The following is a 21078-nucleotide window of genomic DNA, read 5'->3' on the forward strand; positions in this document are numbered from 1 at the left end:
CATTACAAAATAGTGTTTCATGTTAGGATGAGATCATTGGAAGAATTCCCACTTATGAGAATCAGTTAGAACCTTTACCTTACCTTCATCTCTCTGCAAATATTGAAAAAAATGTTTCCAGCAAAGTACTTAATGTCAATTGGAACAATTACTCAGAACAACCTACAGCACATACATATCCAATGCTTCTAATTTTTTGGTAAATGTATTGAACTAAACTCAACAAAATTTATGTGTGTACTTTACATAGCAATATCCAAAATGCATTCTGATGAAGTCTCTGCCCAAAACATCAACTCCTTATTCCTTTCCATAGATGCTGCTTGACCTGCTGAGTTCTTCCAGCATTTTGCATGTCATATCCAGGATACTTAATTTTACAAAGAATGTGGACACCAAGTCAAAGCCAAATTACCATTAGCCTAAATATTGATCACAGAGAAGGAGGGAGAAAAGGGCGGGGGGGGGGGATTTACTATTGTTTGATAGATTAAATTGCACTCAAGGAAGGAAAAACTGCCATTGCTGTAAATGAGGCATGACTGTTGGACAAACTTACAGAAACTAGAAATGTTTGAATTATAAGAATTACTTTCTTTTTAAAGTTGTCAAATTGTTCATTTGTGCCACGCTCCTAAATGACATTCATCTTGATCACAATTGATTCATTATTAATAGAGGAGTAACCAATGCCACTTGAATTGTTGCAAAACGATTTCTGATCAGAGAAAGCAGAAAAGGTGAAGGCTTTGGAAACAGACTGCTAGACCACTCTCAGCTAAGAAGTAGTGGATCATGCAGAAAACGTGACAATAAAATCAAATTTTTTTCTTAAAACTTGGCCTTTATTAAATTCTGTACGGAGCTCCATTTTATTTCACATTACAATACACCAGTTTTGCAAGTGGAGAGGAAAAAAATGCTCTGCTTTTAGAAAGTTAAGCCATTGTCAAATTATTCTCTTCCGTTACATGTGGAAGAAAAAAAAATCCATTGTAATAACTACTACAACTCCACGCTGTCAAGAAATACAAAAAAAATCTCAAACATAAAATGAATGGACATTGATTTGTTAGCAGTTCTATGGAATACTATTACAATCCATCTCAGGCCCACTGCTGTTCTGAACCACAGTATCATAATATACAAACAGTCTAGAGCATTCACACTATTACTCTACAGTATATTAAACATTGGGAAGGGACACCAATTCCTTACAATGTACAGTACGTGTGGATAAAAATTGATAAAATAATCACATCTGTACACAATATATGTGCAAACTGTATTTTTAAATACATGGTTCTGGAAGAGTTAATATATACAAAGTATGCAATGGAGACACCATGGCCTTGTCCATGATCTGGAAATACAACACAGCCACCTAACGGTAACCGTCACTCCTTGTAGTAGTTGTGCTACATTTGTTTTTCCCAAACATTGTAATTGAATTGAAGATAGTAGACAACTTGGCATAGACTTAAGTGTTGGACCAACCAACTTTGTTTAACGGGGCAAATAATACACATTTTACCATTAGGCAGTGTGACCACAAAGCTAGCCAACTGGACTCTACAAGGTATGTAATTCAGGAAAGCGAACCTGCTTTTGAAATGACTGAAATTATAATTCAAGGTTTGTAACATCTCGTAAATTAAAGCGAACAAACCTGGAAAACCGAACCAAGTCTGAAAATATCTTTCTTTCTTGTTTTAAAAATACATAAAAAATACAAGTATTATGTCCATTGCCTTGTCTGAATAAATATACTTCACAAGTTGCAAGATAATACATTTTTTTATTTTACACAAAATTCTTTTCAGGTCTAGAAATTTTTTGTTAAATAACTTCATTGTTGTGATATATTTGAAACTTTTTTGTAATAAAATAAAACTCTGCAATTACATATAAAAAGAGACAAAATAGTCTTGCTACAGAAATTAGTCTACTGAAAACCAACTTCTCCGATGACTGTAAACATTACAAAACTTAAATAAGAAATCTCATTTGCATAACTGTGCTCAAAATCCAACAGCAATATAGCGGAAGACTTTTTCATTACAGTATCAGTTTTCAATACACTAAATTTCCTGTAACAATCTATTTTGTCCCATTTCCAAATTACACAAAATAGGGCACTCTGCTCACTGTGTACTTTGGCAGTTCAAGATAGCTAATGCTCCCACAACTAAGACTGAACTGGAACGATTAACCCAACATATGAACTGAGCTGACTGGGCTAGGCTCCCTCGGTTCCATTACCAACAAAGCTATTTTTCAATTGCAGTTATTGTTCTGTGAGTGTCTTCAGAGGAAGGTGGTCACATTCATTTTATTCAATCACCAAGAGTCTTCCACAAAGTGCCATTTCATGTAATAGAGTGGACAGTAGTCATCAGTGAAGCATGTCTCATCTCCAAATTACATTCAACTTCGTGCTTTGCAGTGCTAAAGGAACTGGAAGTTAACCAGGCAGAGTGGGAAACTTTTGCTTGAATCCTACTGATAATACTCGTCCAATCAGCTGAGTGCTTCCTATGCTAATGTTCCAGGGTATTTAGCACTTGTGTCATGGCAGCAGGCTGCTGGGAAAGGGATAGGGAAGGGTATGGAGGCGCATCATCACCTGCATTCTACTGCCACACTGTTTTGGGCTGGTGAAGAGGAAGTGGGACTCATTCCAGTTTCTGAAGAAGCTGAGGATGTACCTGGAGCTGCAAGTGTAACTGGATAATAGAAGAGAACACAAATTAGTAAAAAATCTATATAACATATTCTAGAAATGGCAGTACAATCTTCAGTTAATACTGACGCTCATTGTAAGATCTTCAACCTTACTAGGCAAAATTGTTTAATGTAATACAATAAGACCATAAGAGAAAGGAGAAGTAGGCCATTCAGCCCATCGAGTCTGCTCCGCCATTCAATCATGGGCTGATCCAATTCTTCCAGTCATTCCCACTCCCCTGCCTTTTCCCCATGCCCTTTGGCTAATCAAGAACCTATCTATCTCTGCCTTAAATGCACCCATTGACTTGGCCTCCAAGCTGCTCATGGCAACAAATTCTACAGATTTACCACCCTCTGTCTAAAGTAATTTCTCAGCATCTCGGTTCTAAATGGATGTTCTTCAATCCTGAAGTCGCGCCCTCTTGTCCTGGACTCCCCTACCATGGGCAATAACTTGCCATATCTAATCTGTTCAGGCCTGTCAGCATTCGGAATGTTTCTATGAGATCCCCCCCTCCCCCATTGCCCTGAACTCCAGGGAATACAGCCCAAGAGCTGCTAGACGATCCTCATACGGTAACCATTTCATTCCTGGAATCATTCTTATGAATCTTCTCTGAACCCTCTCAATGTCAGTATATCTTTTCTAAAATAAGGAGCCCAAAACTAACACAATACTCTAAGTGTGGTCTCACGAGTGTCTTATAGAGCCTCAACATCACATCCCTACTCTTATATTCTATACCGTCTTCCAGAAGTAAATCACTCAACTTTCTAAAGGGTTTCATCATTTACATACATAATAAAAACATGATGGAAGGAACAAATGTAAGCCACATTTAAATGTAACTTAGAAAACAAAATAACTGCAGAGCTAAAAGAAGGAAAACTCGAAAAGGAAATGTGCAAAACTGACACTTGGAATTCTTGAAATATACAAGGACAACCTCTTTGAACAAAGAAATCACAGCAATAAGCTAACTAAAAATTGAAATAAAGAAGATTTGACCTTCAGTGCCCAGGCTATTAAAAACTATCATATGTATGCAAAATGCATTAATGAAAAATTGCCTTTATTTCTACAGAGTATATAGGGGATAAAGTGATGCCTCAATTGCACATGGCCATGGCCTGACCCCACCCGGACTCCTGCACTTAGCTTGGTTCCGTACACAAGACAGGATATATTGGCCCTGTATGGATTGCAATGCAAACTTACCAATGTGAACCTGGAATATTATAGAGTTACATTTTAAATCAAATCCATATAAATTTACTTTACATTCCACCCACCTGCAACTAAGGAAAATTAACTCTAATAGAATTGTTTGAATTATAAGAGTATTAACTTGATGATAAAAGTTTGGGAGTACATTTCCACACAAAAAGTGACAATCTAAAATCTAGAACATCATACCCCAAAAGGATCTGGGTGAAGAGAAATTTTCAAAATTGAAAAGATTGAAAAATTAATTGGTTCAGGGTATCAAAGGAAGCATAATAAATGTTTGTGGGTTTGAAATATCATTCAGCCATACTGAACAATGTTGAAGATTTGAAAGAGCTTGATGGCCTACTCCTATTCAAAAGCAGAATGAATCATAAACATTGTTATCAAAGATTTTAATAGGATCAATCATGTTAATCATTACCTTCTCTCTCTTTCTTTTTTAATCTCTTTCTTCTCCTATCTATGGATGCTACTTCCGATTTCAAAGACATATAGTATTTTCTGATCTCCTGTAGTTTGTCCTGTAGGAAAGCTATCCGTTCAGCACTTGTCAGATTATTAAGATCAGCTGAGGAAAAGAATATTAAATTTATGCACATAAATAAACTACACTGTGATAAATAAACAAGTCAACAATCTCAAACAGAATGTGCATTATTCACTTATCTTTATTACTTGGAGATACAGCATAGTAACTGGCCCTTCCAGCCCAATGAGCCCACAGTGCCCAATTACCTCCATGTGACCAATTAAGCTACTAACTCATCCATATCATTGTCTGTAGCCACATCAGACAAATTGCACTAACCATCGCAAAGTTCATGCTCAAAGTTCACAGTAAATTCATTATGGAGTACATGCATGCCACCATATGCAACCCTGAGGTTTGTTTTCTTGCAGGCATACAGAGTAAATCCAAGCAACACAATAGAATCATTAGAAGATTGCATCCAACAGGGCTGACAAATAACCTATGTGCAAAAGACAACCAACTGTGCAAATACAAAGAAAAACAAAACGATAAATAAACACTAAGTATTGAGAACATGAGATGAAGAGACTTTGAAAGTGAGTCCATAGGTTGTGGGAATAGTTCAGTGATAGGGCAAGTGAATTTGAACTCCTCTGGTTCAACAGCCCGATGGTTGAAGAAGAATAACTCTTCCTAAACTCCTGTAATTTTTTTCCTGATGGCAGTAGTGAGAACAGAGCATGACCTGGGTGACGGGGGTCCTTGATGATGGATGCAGCATCACCTCTGTGTAGATGTGTTCAATGGTGGGGAGGGTTTTACCTATGATGGACAGGGTCGTATTCACTACTCTTTGTCGGGTTTTCCATTCAAGGGCATTGGTATTTCTATTCCAGGCCGTAATGCAAACAGTCAATATACACCCCACCACACATCTACAGATTTTACTGCTAATGTTGTTTCAAATGTTTTTTATTGTGAAGCAACATCAGCTTAACCACAACCAACAATATCCTAAAGTACAATGCTTCTTTTTTCTTTTGTTTCTTATAACAACATAATGAAAATCAAATGAATGTATGTATAGTAACAAGCAAAAAGCAAAGGAAATCCTACCACTCCGTCTCCTTTCCCCTTCCCAGCCCTCCCCTCCCCTCGCCCCTCCCGTATGTGCTGTTTAGGTCCTACTGCCCCCCACACTTAGTTCAGCTGTCGGTCTCTTCTAAATACAACAGTAATGGTTGCCAGATTTTTTCAAATTTCTTGAGTCTGTCCTCAATAACGTATCTTATCCTCACTGCTAATGTTGTAAGGTGTTTCACTTAATGGTTTTCTGTAGAAGCAGTGTGTTCTGTTGGTAGTGTTAGGGTTACCATTAAAGATAAGGGGTTGTGATGCTTAGGAATGTCATATCATCCAGTCAGATGGTGGAATTGGGAGAAGGTTCAAGAGAACGCTGGGCCAGAGGTATTTTTGTTATGGACACTGAAGGGGTTGGGGGGGTGGTCGAAGTCCTGCTCAGTGGGACATGGACAGAGAAGAAGCGAGAGAACCGGCCATAGGATTTGATACAACGGGAATACTGGATTCAATGGAATCCAAAAGGGGAAATCCTACCGGTGATCAGTGAATCTGAGGATCAACTTGTGCACATTCGACTGTTTTAATTATGATGGGACCTTTTCTTTTTTTCCTTTCTTCTTTAATAACGATTAAGTTAACGTTCATAAATGTACTTTCTTTATAATTGTATGCAGTGTACAATCTGTTATTTCTTGCTGATGGGCAATTGCATGCAGGCAGCAGTTACACAATAGTCACACAGATCAGAGTTCGGGTGGGTGAGACAACTCAACTTCCTGGTTCTGGTGGGACCCAAGTCACATTGACCCTAGATGGACAGAGTCTAGGAAAGGTGGTTTTCTCACCACTAAGTCCAGTGGCTGTTAGTGAGGGGCTAAGGAGCCGCATCCCCAGAGATGCCCAGTAAAAAGGGGTATCATAAGGAAGTAAAGGCATTGCCATGTTTTCTTCATAATGGCAGTTATGTGCTGGACCCAGGACAGTTCCTCTGAAATGATAACACCGACAAATTTAAAGTTGCTGACCCTCTCCACCTCTGATCCCCCAATGAACACTGGCTCATGGATCTCTAGTTTCTCCTCCCAAAGTCAATAATTAGCTTCTTGGTCTTGCTGACACTGAGTGAGAGGTTGTTGTGTGGCACCACTTAGCTAGCATTTCAATCTCCCTCCTATATGCTGACAGTGGTGTCAACAGCAAACTTAAATAGGACATTGGAGCTGTGCTTAGTCTCATAGTTGTACGTATTAAGCAATTTGAGCAGGGGGCTAAACACACAACCATACAGCACACCTGTGCTGATGGAGATTGTGGAAGAAATGTTATTGCCAATCCAAACTGACAAGGGTTTGCAAGTGAGGAAATCGAGAATCCAATTGCACAAGGAGGTATTGAGGCCAAGATCTTGAAGCTTATTGATTAGCTTTGAGGGGATGATAATATTGAATGCCAAGTTGTAATTAATAAAGGGCATCCTGATGTATGCATCTTTGCTGTCCAAATGTTTCAAGGGTGAGTGAAGAAGCCAATGAAATGGCATCTGCTATGGACCTGTTGTGATGGTAGCTAATTGGAGTGGATCTGAGTGGCTTCTCAGGCAGGAATTCATATGTTTCATCACTAACCTCTCAAAGCACTTCATTACAGTGGATGTAAGTACTACTGGACAATAGTCAGTAAGGCAGGAGGTTACCATGTTCTTCTTAGCCACTGGTATAATTGATTTGAGAAAGTCTGAGATGCTGGAAATCCAAAGCAACACAGACAAAATGCTGGAGGAACTCAGCAGGTCAGGCAGCATCTATGGAACTGAACAAGGGGATATAGCCTCAAGATTCGGGGGAGCAGATTTAGAATGGAGATGAGGAGGAACTCCTTTTCCTCAGAGAGTGGTAAATCTATCAAATTCTCTGCCCAAAGAAGCAGTAGAGGCTACGTCAGGAAATATACTTAAGACAAGGTTGGATAGATTTTTGCATAGTAGGGGTATGTGGAGATGAGTCCATGGCTAGACCAGCCATGATCTTATTGAATGGCAGAGCAGGCTCGACGGGCCAGGTGGCCTACTCCTGCTCCTATTTGACATTTCGGGCCAAGACCCTTCTTCTGGACTGAGAAGGAAGAAGGTTGATGCCAGAATAAATAGGTGGGGAGAAGGGGAGGAGGCTAGCTGGAAGGTGATAAGTGAAGGCAGGTGGGAAAGGTCACAAGCTGGAGAAGAAGAAATCTGGTAGAAGAGGAGAGTAGACCAAGGGAGAAAGGGAAGGAGGGGACCAGGAGAAAGTAATAGGCAGGTGAGAAGAGTGGGGAATAGAGGAAGGGGAGGGAAATGTGTTTGCTTCTCCAACCTGAAGGTGGCCTTATCCTGGCACAAGAGAAGGCCTTGGACCAACACGTCAGAATGGAAATGGGAATCAGAATTAAAATGTTTGGCCACTGGGAAGTCCTGTTTGTGATGGATGGTGAGGAGGAGCACAGCGAAGTGCCCCTCCCCCCAAGTTACAATGTGTCTCACCGTTGTAGAGATGGCCGCATCAGGAGCACTGGACACAATAGACAACTCCAGCAGATTCGCAGGTAGTGTTGCCTCACCTGGAAGGTCTGCCTCGGGCCCTGAATGGAGGTGGTGTATGGAGGTGTGGCACTTAGGTAGCTAGCAGGGATAAATACCAGGAGGGATATTAGTGGGGAGGGACGAAAGGATAAGGGAATCCCAGAGGGAGCAATGATCCTAGGGGAAGCTGGGGGTCGGGGGAGAAGAGAGGTAAAGATATGTCTAGTGGTAAGATCCCTTTGGAATTGAAGCCCGTTTGAAGCAGGTGGGTACCTCAAATTGCCAAAGCCACCAGCCATCTGCTTTTATATTATTTTATCCTCCTCCTTCTTAGACTGTCCTTAGAAACCTTAGGATACCTTGCTTTCACTCCAGTTTTTTTATGAGATCTGAGATGACTGATGATGTCAATGCGCGAATCACCGACTCTTCTATACATAGGAAAGAAAGTGCCTAAAAGGACATATAGATAAGTCGCTTATAAATGGAGCTCTTGTTCCACCATTTATGCAGGGTAACTGTGTGCTCCCAACAGATGGGATAGAGGTTCTCAATTCCATCCCAATAGCCCTTTGTACAATTTGAGCAGTCAAGAGCCAGGAGCCTGTTGGGATGCTGCAGCTTTTCACAGAGACTTTGAACTTATCCTTGCACCTTTTCCTCTATCCATCTGGTCACCTCTTCCTATGATGTAGCTCTAACTAAAGCGGAGGAAACCTCCATGCTACTTGAAAATGATCTGCATCATCTGCTCATATGTTAAGAAATGTTTTATGTTCATCTACGTACATCCCACATAATTTCCATGAGAGAAAATTTTATTCCATACCTCAGATTTATGGGTAGTGATTTGTGAATTCTGTATGGGTGAATTTCCCTTTCCCAAACAGCTGTAATACAGGAGTTGCCTGCCTGTATCTGTTTCAGGAGTCTAATGTTCTACAACATGGTCTGTGTAACAGAGCAGGCTGAGTACAATTATGGCCTTAATGCTGGGGATGTTGCCTTGGGAGATGTCACTGATGCTGGTCAACTTATTCTTAGTCATCTACAAATACATTGAACAGTGTTCAGCAAATTTCGTATGATACACATACAACAGACGACTTGAGAATCATAGCTATGTTTAGATCTTCCACCACAGAGGAGTAATCTTGCTGAGAAAATTATTTCTCAAGCAAAATTTTCTGGTCCCAAGATTTCTTATTCTGATTAGATTCCATAAATTATTATTTCATTTAATAATTAGATTAGAACCACAAATTCTTCGTTAGTTTACAAAATTTCATTCAACATAGCAACTAAAGCAGCTTCAAGATGGCAGTTAAGTTACAGTGAACAAGCAACCACTACAAACAGGAACTGTAAATGGCCATAAAGGACTAAAAAATGAATCTGTTGAAAGATGTATAACTTTTTATCCTCTTACATCAATTAGAAATGATAGGCAAATTAGGCCTTTTGGTACATCAAGTAAAGCTACTGCATTCAAAACAACTGACACTAAAATAAATTAAAATTAATCTGGACTACAAAACAATGTTTTTCTTACCAAGTTGGAAACTCCATTTATAAGTCCTGGGTGACGTACTATCATTTCCATCTTTCTCTTTATCGCCATCTTTATTGTTGGGAGAAATCAACCTTGATGGGGACCTGCCAAATTTTTGAGACTTATTTGAAGTCTTCACTGGAGTGCATTTATTAGAGTTGTCTGTGACTGGTAGGTCTTCACTGTCACTGCTGTTGCCTTCAAAAAATATTATTGTTATTTTTAAAAAATGTCTCAATAAAACAGCTTACAACTTGCTAAGTTCCAGCTTCAAAACTTACCAGTTCCATTCTTTTCACTTTTACTGGATACATTTGACCGTTTATGGCTACGCTTTTGTTTCTTTGCTGGTGTCCCATTATTGCTATCGCTTATTCTTTTCTGACCTATGTGTAATTGAAACATTTGAAAGTAAAAGTAATTGATAACACTACAGCATGTTCACATCACTGAGTAATGATTATAGTTATCATTCACAGTAGCTTACTAGTTTCATATATATCCTACACATTCACATCCATAAATACAAGGTTCTTTCAGAAAGAGCTTAGGAAATGAAATTTATTCTTAAACTTTTCAAAAAGTGAAACTTCCATTTAGACTGAGTACAAGAGGAAGGAATTACAGATTTCCCCAGAAAATTAACATTTACTTAACAAATTCATAATGGAGGATATATTTTAGGGAATACTTTCAATGTGTGTGAAAACTTGCAAAACTGAAGTCTTTTTGACAAGATGACGAAGAAGAAAATGGGGCGGGGAGATGAGGGGTGACTCTTCAGCACATATGTATGTCCATGTGACAATAACGGCAAGTGATGAATAAATTTTGTGTTTCAGCTTGAATATTTATCCCTTTCAAAATGTGTAGTTTTCATCTTCTATAGCCTTACAGGATCGAGTCTGACTTAACTCACAATCCATGGCTGCTGGCAGCTAGTGTCAACTACTGAAGCACCAGAGTTATAACATAATACTTGATTTTGGTACTTGCAGTTTTTGAGACTCACTGTAATTTCTGGAATGCAACCCCATAGAGATTAGCTGCACCTCTCATGATCTTTTCAGCCAACAAAAGTTTTTCTTTAAAAAGAAAATAATCCCATCATTAACTTTGTAAAAGCAGTGAACTTTACGACCAAACCTTGGTTGGCATTTGAACCTAAATTCAACTTCATCTTCAATAGTTCCTAATACATCTGATAGAAATCAAATCATTACTATTTTGTTGAAACCCTAACCATGTAAAAACATCATCTCTGTGCTTCTTGGCTCTGCTTAACATGTCATTCCTATTTAGTTGTTTTCTAAAACCTAATGGCTCTAAAAACTCCCAAAGGTTTTTTCCCTCCTTTATATAATTCATTATTGCTTCCAGTTGCCATCTGATCCTGCAGGGATTAATAATTTTGCTTCAACATCTCTCACTGCATGACAAATCCTTAAAGCTAGTGTATATACTAGATACCCCAGATTAATTAAACATATTCAAAGGAGGAAGAAAAATACTTAGAGATGTGCAAAATAACAATAAATTTGTAAGATTTCAATGAAAATAAATTAATAAGCATGAAGAAAGACAAAAGCATATTGAACATCATTAAAACCAAACTCATTCTTGGGAAGAAGTGAAAATTCAGAATATTCTGCAAAGAAGATCCTCAAGATTTTAAGGCATAGGCTTCTGTGCAAGTCATTTGCTCATTCAAAAAATCATACGAATTAATGAAATTTCAGAATAAAATGTACCTTCAAAAGACAGACAACCCAAAATATAATTTCTTTCAGTTTAATCTTCAATTAATAATGCAGCATACTTATAATTCCTTACCTTTATCCTTGTTCTCAGCTTCTTGTACTGTGACACTGCTACTTGAGCTCGTACTAGCATCAAACCCGTTGACAGACTCACTCTCACATAATCCTTCCTGTGATTCACCAGCAACACTGTCCACTTCAATAGTAATATCACTTTCACTTTTGACGCTACGAACTTCATCCTGATGAACAGGTGCGGGTGATGCAATTGGCAAAACCTGCTGCATTGATGTAGACACAACTGCAATAACTAATTCAGGAGAATTGGATCTCGAATTTCCTGCACCTATATCTTCACTACTGCTTTTTTCTTTCTCATCCAAGTCATCCAAATCTACCTCATGGCAAACTAAAGCTTCAGGCCCAATCGGTGGCATTGTATCTTCATCAGTTTTCAATGAAATATCCTCTTCAATTTCTAAACAGGGAGCTTCCAATTCTTGTTTTATGCACATGCCTGTAACAATGTCTGATGGAGAAACATCACCATTTTCAAGTTCTAACCTTTCAATCATTTTATATTCTTTACATTCACTGCCAAAAAGCTCTTTTTTCTCAGTATCTTCCTCTTTTGCAGTTTGCATTTCATCTTCACTGTCCCTCCGAAGCCTTTTATCAGGTGTTAACTGTTCTGGAGATTTTCTTTTCCCTGGTTTCTTCTCATCATCTACAACTTCATTTGACAATGTAGTATCTGTAATTGGAATTTCTTCTTCAGGTGCACTAGGGGTTGCTAGCTGGTTGTCCTCTACCAATTTTTCCGTATTTAGTTCACTCTCAGTAGTTGCTTCTGTGTGATTAGCAAGAACAGGCTTGTTATTTTCTGAATAATTATCTCGAGTTCTAGTTCTTCTTCCCTTGCCTTTTGGAGACTTCTCTATCAAGTCTTTACGTACATCTTCAATTTGAAACACCACTATCTCATCATTGCTTGTAGGTTGTGTATCTTCTGTCTCCTGCTTCACAGGTACTGCTTTCACATCATCGTCACATGGTAATTCTTTAGCTTCTTGCAAACAACTATCTTTGAGTCTCTTCCCCTCTGGTTTCTCTTCTTCATCTTTTATGGAAACACCTTCTTCTTTCACAGACTTACTTGCTGCAGCTTCCAATTCACTTTCATCTGAGGAGTTGGTAGACCCTATAATAAAACACAATGATTTCCAATGTTATATTGAGAATGAAAAACTAAAATGGATGATCATATGCATCTAAATACATCTTAAAAATCCAATCTAGGAAACATGCAAAGTCACATGATAGAACGTTTTTTTTAATTGAGTTTGTGCACAAAACCAAAAAGGCATTTAAAAGCAAGTCATAGAGCATGGTGGTCACAACTAGTTCATGATAAAATCTGAAAAGCTGCCAGAAATAGATTTTTGTTCTTTTTTACCATTGACAGTAAACAACAGTCAAACCCCTTCTCTACTCCCTGCACACTAATGCCTGTGTGGCCAGATTCTGCTCGAACTCCATCTGCAAGTTTGCAGATGATACCACTGTAGTTGGCTACATCTCAAGTTACGATGAATCATAGAAGACAGGAAGAAGATAAGGAGCTTAATGAAGTGGTGCACGTGATTCTGTCTACTTCAACAGTGTTGAGGTTGAGAGTGACATCGTTCTAGCCGCGAACATTACTAATGGCTGTCCTGGTTCAGCCACGTTGATGTCACAGCCAAGAAAGCTCACCAGCTTCTCTACTTCTTCAAGACACTAAAGAATTTGCATGTTCCCATTGATCTTGACTTATTTTGGATTCTGTCCAGATGCATAACCACTTGATAATGCAACTGACATATCCACAAGAAATACAGGAAGCTATGGACACAATTCAGCACATCATGGCAACCATCCTCCCCTCAATGGTCTCTATCTATACTTTCCACTGACTCAGTAGAGCAGCCAGCATAATCAAAGACCCCATCCACCCCAAACATTCTCTCTTCTCATTCTCTCCTTCCATTGGGCAGAAGATACAAAAGCCTGAAAGCACATACTACCAGCTTCTATCCCACTGGTAACAGACTTTTGAATGAACCTCTTGTACGTAAGATGGACTCTTGACCTCACAATCTACCTTGTTATGACCTTGCACTTTATCATTTATCTGCCCTGCACTTTTACACTTTTTTCAGCATTGTTTTACCTTATTCTAGCTCTACGCACTGTGTAATGATTTGATCTGTACATAATAGTATGCAGGACAAGCTTTTCACTGTATCTTAGTACACATGACAATAATAAAACAAAACCATCAGTCCCACACCCAACCCCAGCCCATCAATAGTGTGGAGAACTCTTTTTATTTACCAAGATGACAAACGTTTGACCCTTAATTTAAAATCTTGCTATACTGTTTGCTTTGAAGAAGGCATTCCACACTAACAATCGGGAGAACATAAGAGACTATCTGAAGCCCTGGTTTCACTGGGTGACAACCACTGGCACAAGAGCTATATTAATTGATAATAATATAAGTGAAATTGACATAATGAGAATGTTCGTATGAACAACATTAAGCTAACTGCCAAACATGCAGCTTTGTGTAAGGTGCTCTACATATTGCTATACCATTGGCTAAGGAAAAGATCAAAACTATCACTTGGTTTGTGCCAACAAAACTTCTATTTTTCTCTTTCCACAGATCAGCCCCACCTGAAGCCTTATTGTTGTTTGCTTTGAAATGAACAAGTTATATTTTACCGAGTTTTTCAAACTTATGTCAATTAATGGGGTACGTAATACGAAACCACTTCAGCCATTCTAGTCAAGTCCAAAGTAAATTTATTATCAAAGTACATATATGTCACCATACACAACCCCAAGATTCATCTGCTTGCGGGCACACACAATAAATCCAAGAAACGCAACAGAATTAATGGAAGACCACATCCAACAGGATGAACAACCAACATGCAAAAGGCAACAAACTGTGCAAATACAGAAGAAAATAAATAATAAATATTCAGAACATGAGATGCAGAACCTTGAAATGAGTCCACAGGTAATGGGAGCAGTCCAGTAATAGGGCAAGAGAACATCAGTGAACTTAAGCCTTCTGGTTCAACAGCCTGACGGGTGAGGGGTAACAACTATTCCTCAGCTTGGTGGTGTGGGTCATGAGGTTCCTATATCTCCTTCCAGAAGGGAAGAGAAAACCTGGATGGTGGAGGTCTTTGATGATGGATGCTGCTTTCCTGTGACAGTGCTCCATGTAGATGTGCTCATTGGCGGGGAGGGCTTTACCCATGACAAACTGGACCGTATCCACTACTTTTTGTAGTACTTACTATTCAAGGGTATTGGTGTTTCCATACCAGGCCATGATGCAACCAGACAATATACTCTACACCACACATCTATAAAAGCTTGTTAAAGTTTTAGATTTCACCTTAAAGCTTCGCAAACTTCTTTTCTTAAGGAAGTAGAGGTGTCTTCTTCATAGTGACACTTACTTGCTGGACCCAAGACAGATCCCTGAAATGATAACACTGAGGAATTTAAAGTTGCTGACCCTCTCCATCTCTGATCCCACGATGAGGACTGGCTCACGGGCCTCCGGTTTCCTCCTTCTGAAGTCAATAATCAGCTCCTTGGTCTTGCTGACATTGAGTGAGAGGTTGTTTCTGTGGCATTATTCAGCCAAATTTTCCATCTCCCTCCTATATGCTGATTTGGCCAATGGCAGTGGTGTCATCAGCAAACTTAAATACGGATAAATATTTCAGTCTGATAAATTCACAAAATTCACCTCTTGCCTTACAAGCAGTCCTCTGATTGCTTTCAAAAGACATAACCTTTCATTATACATCAGGCATGTAAATTACTACACTGGTTCCAGATGCATGTCTCTAATGAGAAGCTGTAGTGCAAGTAAGCTAACAATTTCATGATGAGAACGTAAAATTCCAATAAGCTAATTAACTGCTCACTTTTATGGATAATGCACCCAAGGGCCAATACACTGTTATTACAAAGGAACTAATTCTGCCAATCCTCAGTCTCAATGTTCAGGCCACATGTGATTTTCAAACTGTTAATATTGTGGACATTAGCAAATGTATTAAAATAAGGGCTGCCTCTGAGCACATAATGTGTCAGTAAACCTCAGGATTTCAGAACATAGAGACACAGCCTTAAAAATTAGAGTCAGATTATTCATAAGTACAACATTACGTCCCTTCACATGTGCTGTCTTCATTAAAAATAGGCACTGAGGGCCGGCTGATGGCGCAACGACATCGGCGCCGGACCCAGGGGCGGAGATTCCCGGGCTCAAAACCAGTTGGGTCTGCTCCTGAGTACGCTTTCCATCTGTGCCGGGTTGAGTGTCGAGATCACAACTCAAACTCGTAAAATAAAGGGAAAATACTGCGAAAGTGTCTGTGTGAGGAGTGGCGCGCCAGTCTCTCTCTCTCTCTCTCTCTCGTTCCGCACCTTGTAAAAACCCATGAAAAAGACATCACGGAAGCACGCACACACACGCAGACGCACAGACTCGCACACACCAAAAAAAAAAAAAGGCATTGAATGGTAGCTTAGATCAGAGATCAACATATTTCTGCTGGACTATGATACATGGTTTCTGCTGGATTTTCGTACACTATGGAATGGACCCAAGGGAAGTGGATGGTGTTAAGATACAGATCACCCATAATTTCACCAAATGGCAGCACAGCCACAATTACCAGTACAGTGAATAAATGAGGCAAGTTTGTAAAATGAGTACCAGCAAATAAAAAAAGTAGGAAATGAGTTGACTGTTGATTTAAAATACAAATCACAAAAGATTTTAAATTAATAAACAATTATGTGTACCATTTGATGCTTTGTCTGAATCATATATTCCAGAACTACGCCTGGTGCGTCTTCGAGGAAGACCTGGAGAAAGCAGATATCAAAACAAACAATTAGAAAAATATAATTAATCTATTTTGAATGCTTTCAAACACAACAAAGCTAAGCACATTTGTCTTTGCCAGTTGAAAAGCATCATACAAAACCCATTTAAGAAAATTTCAAGATTGAACATTATTAATTGATAGCAGTTTCTCAAGAAGACCAACAATGAAGGAAATAATGATTATTTGCATTTGTGGAGTTTTACCCAATTGTTTATGACATTGAACAAGTTTACAAGGTGGGGGAAAGAGGTGGAAAAATGGAATTTAAAGTATATAATACAATTACTGCTACCTCCATCAGCTTACTTACACTGCAATTTCCAATTAGATATTCAGCAATGATACATAAGATGAACACAAGACAGCTGAAAATTTCAGAGGGTAGACTGTGCCACTCAATAATTTATACCTTCCACTCCATTAAGAAGAGGTGAAGATTCAGATGCATTACTCCGCCCACTTCTGGTGCCACTTTTCCCCTCGGTGCCTGGGGTCCTGGATAAACTCCGCTGAGAATTGGCAGTTGGTGTGGATTTCAAACTAGGACGACCACGTTTTGATTTACTTTGCTTATCATCATCCTTTTTCTCATCCTTTTCACGATCCTGTTTACTCTGCAAATAAGCAAATGGATTTTTCTGTGTAATAAGACATTTGAAGATTTGTCACAAAAGAGTTGTCAACTTAAATATAATAATGAGCTACAAAAAAAATTAAAGCAGCTAAGGAAAATCTTGGTGATGGAAATTAATTTTAATCAGTATCTAAAGGAAGGCAGAGACGGATAAGGAAGGGAATTCGACCTTAAAAAATGGTCAGCTGAACACAAGCCAAATCACAATGGGAAAAACCCAGTCTCTTGCTCCAACTGCTGAAAGTACTACTTTCAACACTTTAGAATAGGTCACATTTAATATCTATTTTACAATGAACTTGCAAAACTATATTTTATAATTATATAATAGCTGAGATAAATGGGAGTGCAAGCTCCTTTCAGCTCCTCATCTAACTGAAACACAGAATGGGCCAGAAGGATTGATTTCCTAAATTCTCACAGAAGAAAGGCCAAAATAATTCAACACAGTGAAAATGTATTATTTTGTATAGCAATCAACAACACCCGTTGAACATGTAGCTACATTAATTTACTTCCTTTTGTCAACACATATAAATTTTCTTCATAATGCAGCACAGAATTAGGCCACATGGTTTCATTAGAATAGGACTTACCTTCAATTTTCTTCTGTGCTTCCCCTTTGGAGCACCTCTTTCTGCAGGCCAGATAATTCGATCACCCTTTACCCATTCATCATACCTGAATGTAAAAAGGTACATTAAACTTTCAGAACCATACAATTAAGGTTAATACAATTATTAAGACTAATATAATAGCTGGAATTAATTACACCTGTCCAACCATTTAAACTATATTTTCACATTTAATGTAAATAAATTCCAAGGAAGAAACTATAATAATCTAAAACTAAACATAAAATATGGTTTTACACCAACAGGGACAAATAACGAACAAGCAAGTTCTCAATACGAGCAAAAAAAAGCCACTTAGAATCACAAGAGAAATAGAACAGAAGCATTGAAATTATAATCTGTCATGGGATTCCAAGGTAAACAGAAATAAGAGACATCAAAACTATATTTACTGGTCAGTGGTTTTCATGTTTTTTTTTGATCCACTTTATATGTGAAAAAAATTTGTTATCTGAATACATTTGACTTCACGTAAATGCTTTTGTAATAAATTTGAGTGCAACTTCTCTTTTTGTTTTGAATCCCTGTTTTTTTTTTGTTTGCTCACCTATTCACAATATCCACCTTTCAAGATGCTGATGCACTACAAATCATATGCATTGCAATTCTTACTAAGCATGACAAATACAAATTTTAGTCTGTGCAGGAAGAAAAACAGAACAGTTCAGATGTTTGTACATTTGACATGAAGATGCAATAAAGAGATGTAAGCAGTGCAAGGCATAAATGATTGGAAAGGAATATCAGCTCAGAAATTGACAATGTTAGAAGTCAAAAGCCTCAGCTCAGGCAAAATAAAGTTTTCTGTAAGCTAGCCAGAACGTAACTTTCTAGTGAGAAAGATCTGGAAAACCCATTTAAAAACTCCATTATGCTGTTTAAGCTTTCATGTATTTCAGATATGGACAGTCACATTTTAAAAAACCAAGCTGTTAGAATATGTGATGGAGGATTTGAGAATATTCAAATCTTGGTCAGATTCAATTTATTGCAAACAACAGATTTCCAGCATCAGAATTTGAGGTCCCGATCCACACATTTGCAACCTACAACTTCCATTTAATCTCAATAGACAATTACACTGAAAATGATCACTCCAATATCAAACAAGATAAATTCTGCAGATGCTGGAAATTCAAGCAACACACACAAAATGCTGATGGAACTCAGCAGGCCAGGCAGCATCTATGGAAGAGTGCAGTCATCCTGATGAAGGGTTTTGGCCTGAAACATCAACTATACTCTTTTCCATAGATGCTGCCTGGCCTGCTGATTTCCTCCAGCATTTTGTGTGGATCATTCCAATATCTACAGGATCACTCCAATATGTATTCAACAAAAGATTACACAAATGTGATTGACCTTTTTTCACAGATTCTAAAGAGGCAAGACAAATAAAACTGAAATTTAAAAAAATAGAAAATAAGATAGTTTACAGATTGTGCTCTGACTGTAGCAGACATCCCACCTCTCCTGGAAGTTCTGGGAGTCTCGCGCATATTGATAGTGGCTCCCTGACGCCCGGAAATTATATACAATGTCCCAGAAATAGATTCTTTTTGAGAGGGAGAGGGAGAGCGAGCATCCTGATTGGTCTCTCTTCGTGCTAAGAGTGGTCCCCAACCACTGGGCCACGAGGAAACAATATGATTTGGCGATATGAAATGTTATGAGTCAGCTGCACCTTTCCTCATTCCCTGTCACGCACTGTTGAATTTTAGCGCACGCGAGGTCATCAGTGACCCAAGATGTGCAAAGGAATGGGTCCGTGACCCATTTGTGAATGTCCCCGGTGAATCATGCATGTCAGCGAGGGAAAAAGATCAACTCCTCGAGCTTGCAAATGACGATGGGCTGAAAAGTACATTTGACATAACATCTCTGTCGGCATTCTGGATCAAAGTCAAGGCTGAATATCCTGAGATAGCCACGAAAGCACTGAAAACTTTGCTTCCATTTCCACCATCATATCACTACGAAGCGGAGTTTTCTGCAATGAATGCAACGAAAACTAAATTGCGGAATAGACTGAACATAAGGAACCCCCTTCGAGTATCGCTGTCTCCCATCACCCCTCGATCGGACTGTGTTGTCGCAGGAAAACAAGCCCAGGGCTCCCACTGATTCAGTGATATTGGTGTGTTGCAATGATTTTATATGTTCATACGAGGAAAATATGCGCTATGTGTTTAATATCCAAATGTTACTTAAAATGTTATGATGCTATTGACTTATAATTCAGTGGTCCCCAACCTCTGGGCCACGAAGAATACAGCGGTGGCCAGAATGCACCCAGCACATCTTTAAGAAAAAAGCCAAAATAAACAAGCATTATCTCTGATCCGCACCAACATTTACGTGCCGGGCGGGGGGGGGGGGGGGGGGGGTTGCTACCTCCCTGAATCCCTGAAATGAGTTTTTGCAGGGTGAGATGTCTGCTGTAGGTAAAAGCTGATGAAATTTAGTAGCTGTTGATCTAAGGCCACTTCTAAAAAATGAATATTCACATCCATTAGAGCATTAATTAAACACACTCGACTAAGATCTTTCTCCAGCAACTGTCAGTGCATTTCAGGGTTTAAGATATAATCTGTTACTGAAGTGGCAGTTGTTCAACTGAAAGCTGTGCTCAGGTTGAACGCAATATTGCTGGATCATTTGTATTACCTACTTAAATTAAAATATACTCAGACTCAAGGTTTCAAGTATTGAATTTTTGAAGTTAAGATTGTGAACTGAGACTTCAGTGCTAATAATCTACTGGCAAACAATAACCACTGCAAGAATAAGAAGCAGAAAACCTATTTCAACATCCCAGTTTCATACTTGGTAATACACCTTAAAGAACTTGCCTAACAGCCATGTCAAGGAACACAGAAGAGGTCAAAATGATCCAAATGGAATATAAAACTAAATTACTGTCAAAATGCATTTGCTGATGCATTGGGTGTGCATTTTCATTACTCAAAAGCAATGACATAGCATGTGAAAAGAATTATGATCAAACAAAAAGTCATAATGGTGCCAAACTTGCCAATAACATGGCAAAATAATAATTTTGACAGTATTTTCCTCCATAGATGCTGCCTGACCTGATTTCCTCCAGATTCCCATTATCAGCAGAATTCTTTGTGTTTCTAAGCATTTACAAGACTGCTTTGAATCAGTGGATTGGAACAATTCAGGAATTTATCTTCAGATCTGTCACTTCATCAAGAACTGCATGGATAAGTATGTGCCTTTGAGAATATAGTGAATCTTCCCAAACTAGAAGCCCTGGATGAACCAGGATATTCGCATTCTGTCAAGGGCTAGATCTCTGGTGTTCACAAGCGATGCAGAACCTTGAAGGGAGTCCAGGAACAACCTACTGAAGGTCATCATGAGAACAAAAAGGTAATTCCATGTGAAATTAGACAGAAAAGGATGCATTAACAGCTGGGGCAGGGGTGCATGC

The 21078-nt window shown here is 38.7% G+C and overlaps 1 protein-coding gene across 3 annotated transcripts in view; it reads right to left on the reverse strand.

Annotated features, from left to right (window-relative positions):
* Nucleotides 1-845: 845 nt before the first annotated feature.
* Nucleotides 846-21078, reverse strand: part of arid4a (AT-rich interactive domain 4A) — a 110933-nt gene continuing 90700 nt past the window's right edge. For all 3 annotated transcript variants that reach the window (XM_072268042.1, XM_072268051.1, XM_072268060.1), the window contains exons 18-25: nucleotides 17583-17667; nucleotides 16762-16966; nucleotides 16267-16329; nucleotides 11456-12583; nucleotides 9904-10008; nucleotides 9623-9820; nucleotides 4383-4529; nucleotides 846-2726 (exon numbers count right to left, since the gene is read on the reverse strand). In XM_072268042.1, coding sequence (XP_072124143.1) covers nucleotides 2623-2726; nucleotides 4383-4529; nucleotides 9623-9820; nucleotides 9904-10008; nucleotides 11456-12583; nucleotides 16267-16329; nucleotides 16762-16966; nucleotides 17583-17667 — 2035 coding nt within the window. In that variant the 3' untranslated portion in view covers nucleotides 846-2622. The remainder of the gene's footprint in view (nucleotides 2727-4382; nucleotides 4530-9622; nucleotides 9821-9903; nucleotides 10009-11455; nucleotides 12584-16266; nucleotides 16330-16761; nucleotides 16967-17582; nucleotides 17668-21078) is intronic.

The sequence above is a fragment of the Mobula birostris genome, chromosome 1 (genome assembly GCF_030028105.1).
Source record: "Mobula birostris isolate sMobBir1 chromosome 1, sMobBir1.hap1, whole genome shotgun sequence".
Taxonomy (NCBI): domain Eukaryota; kingdom Metazoa; phylum Chordata; class Chondrichthyes; order Myliobatiformes; family Myliobatidae; genus Mobula; species Mobula birostris.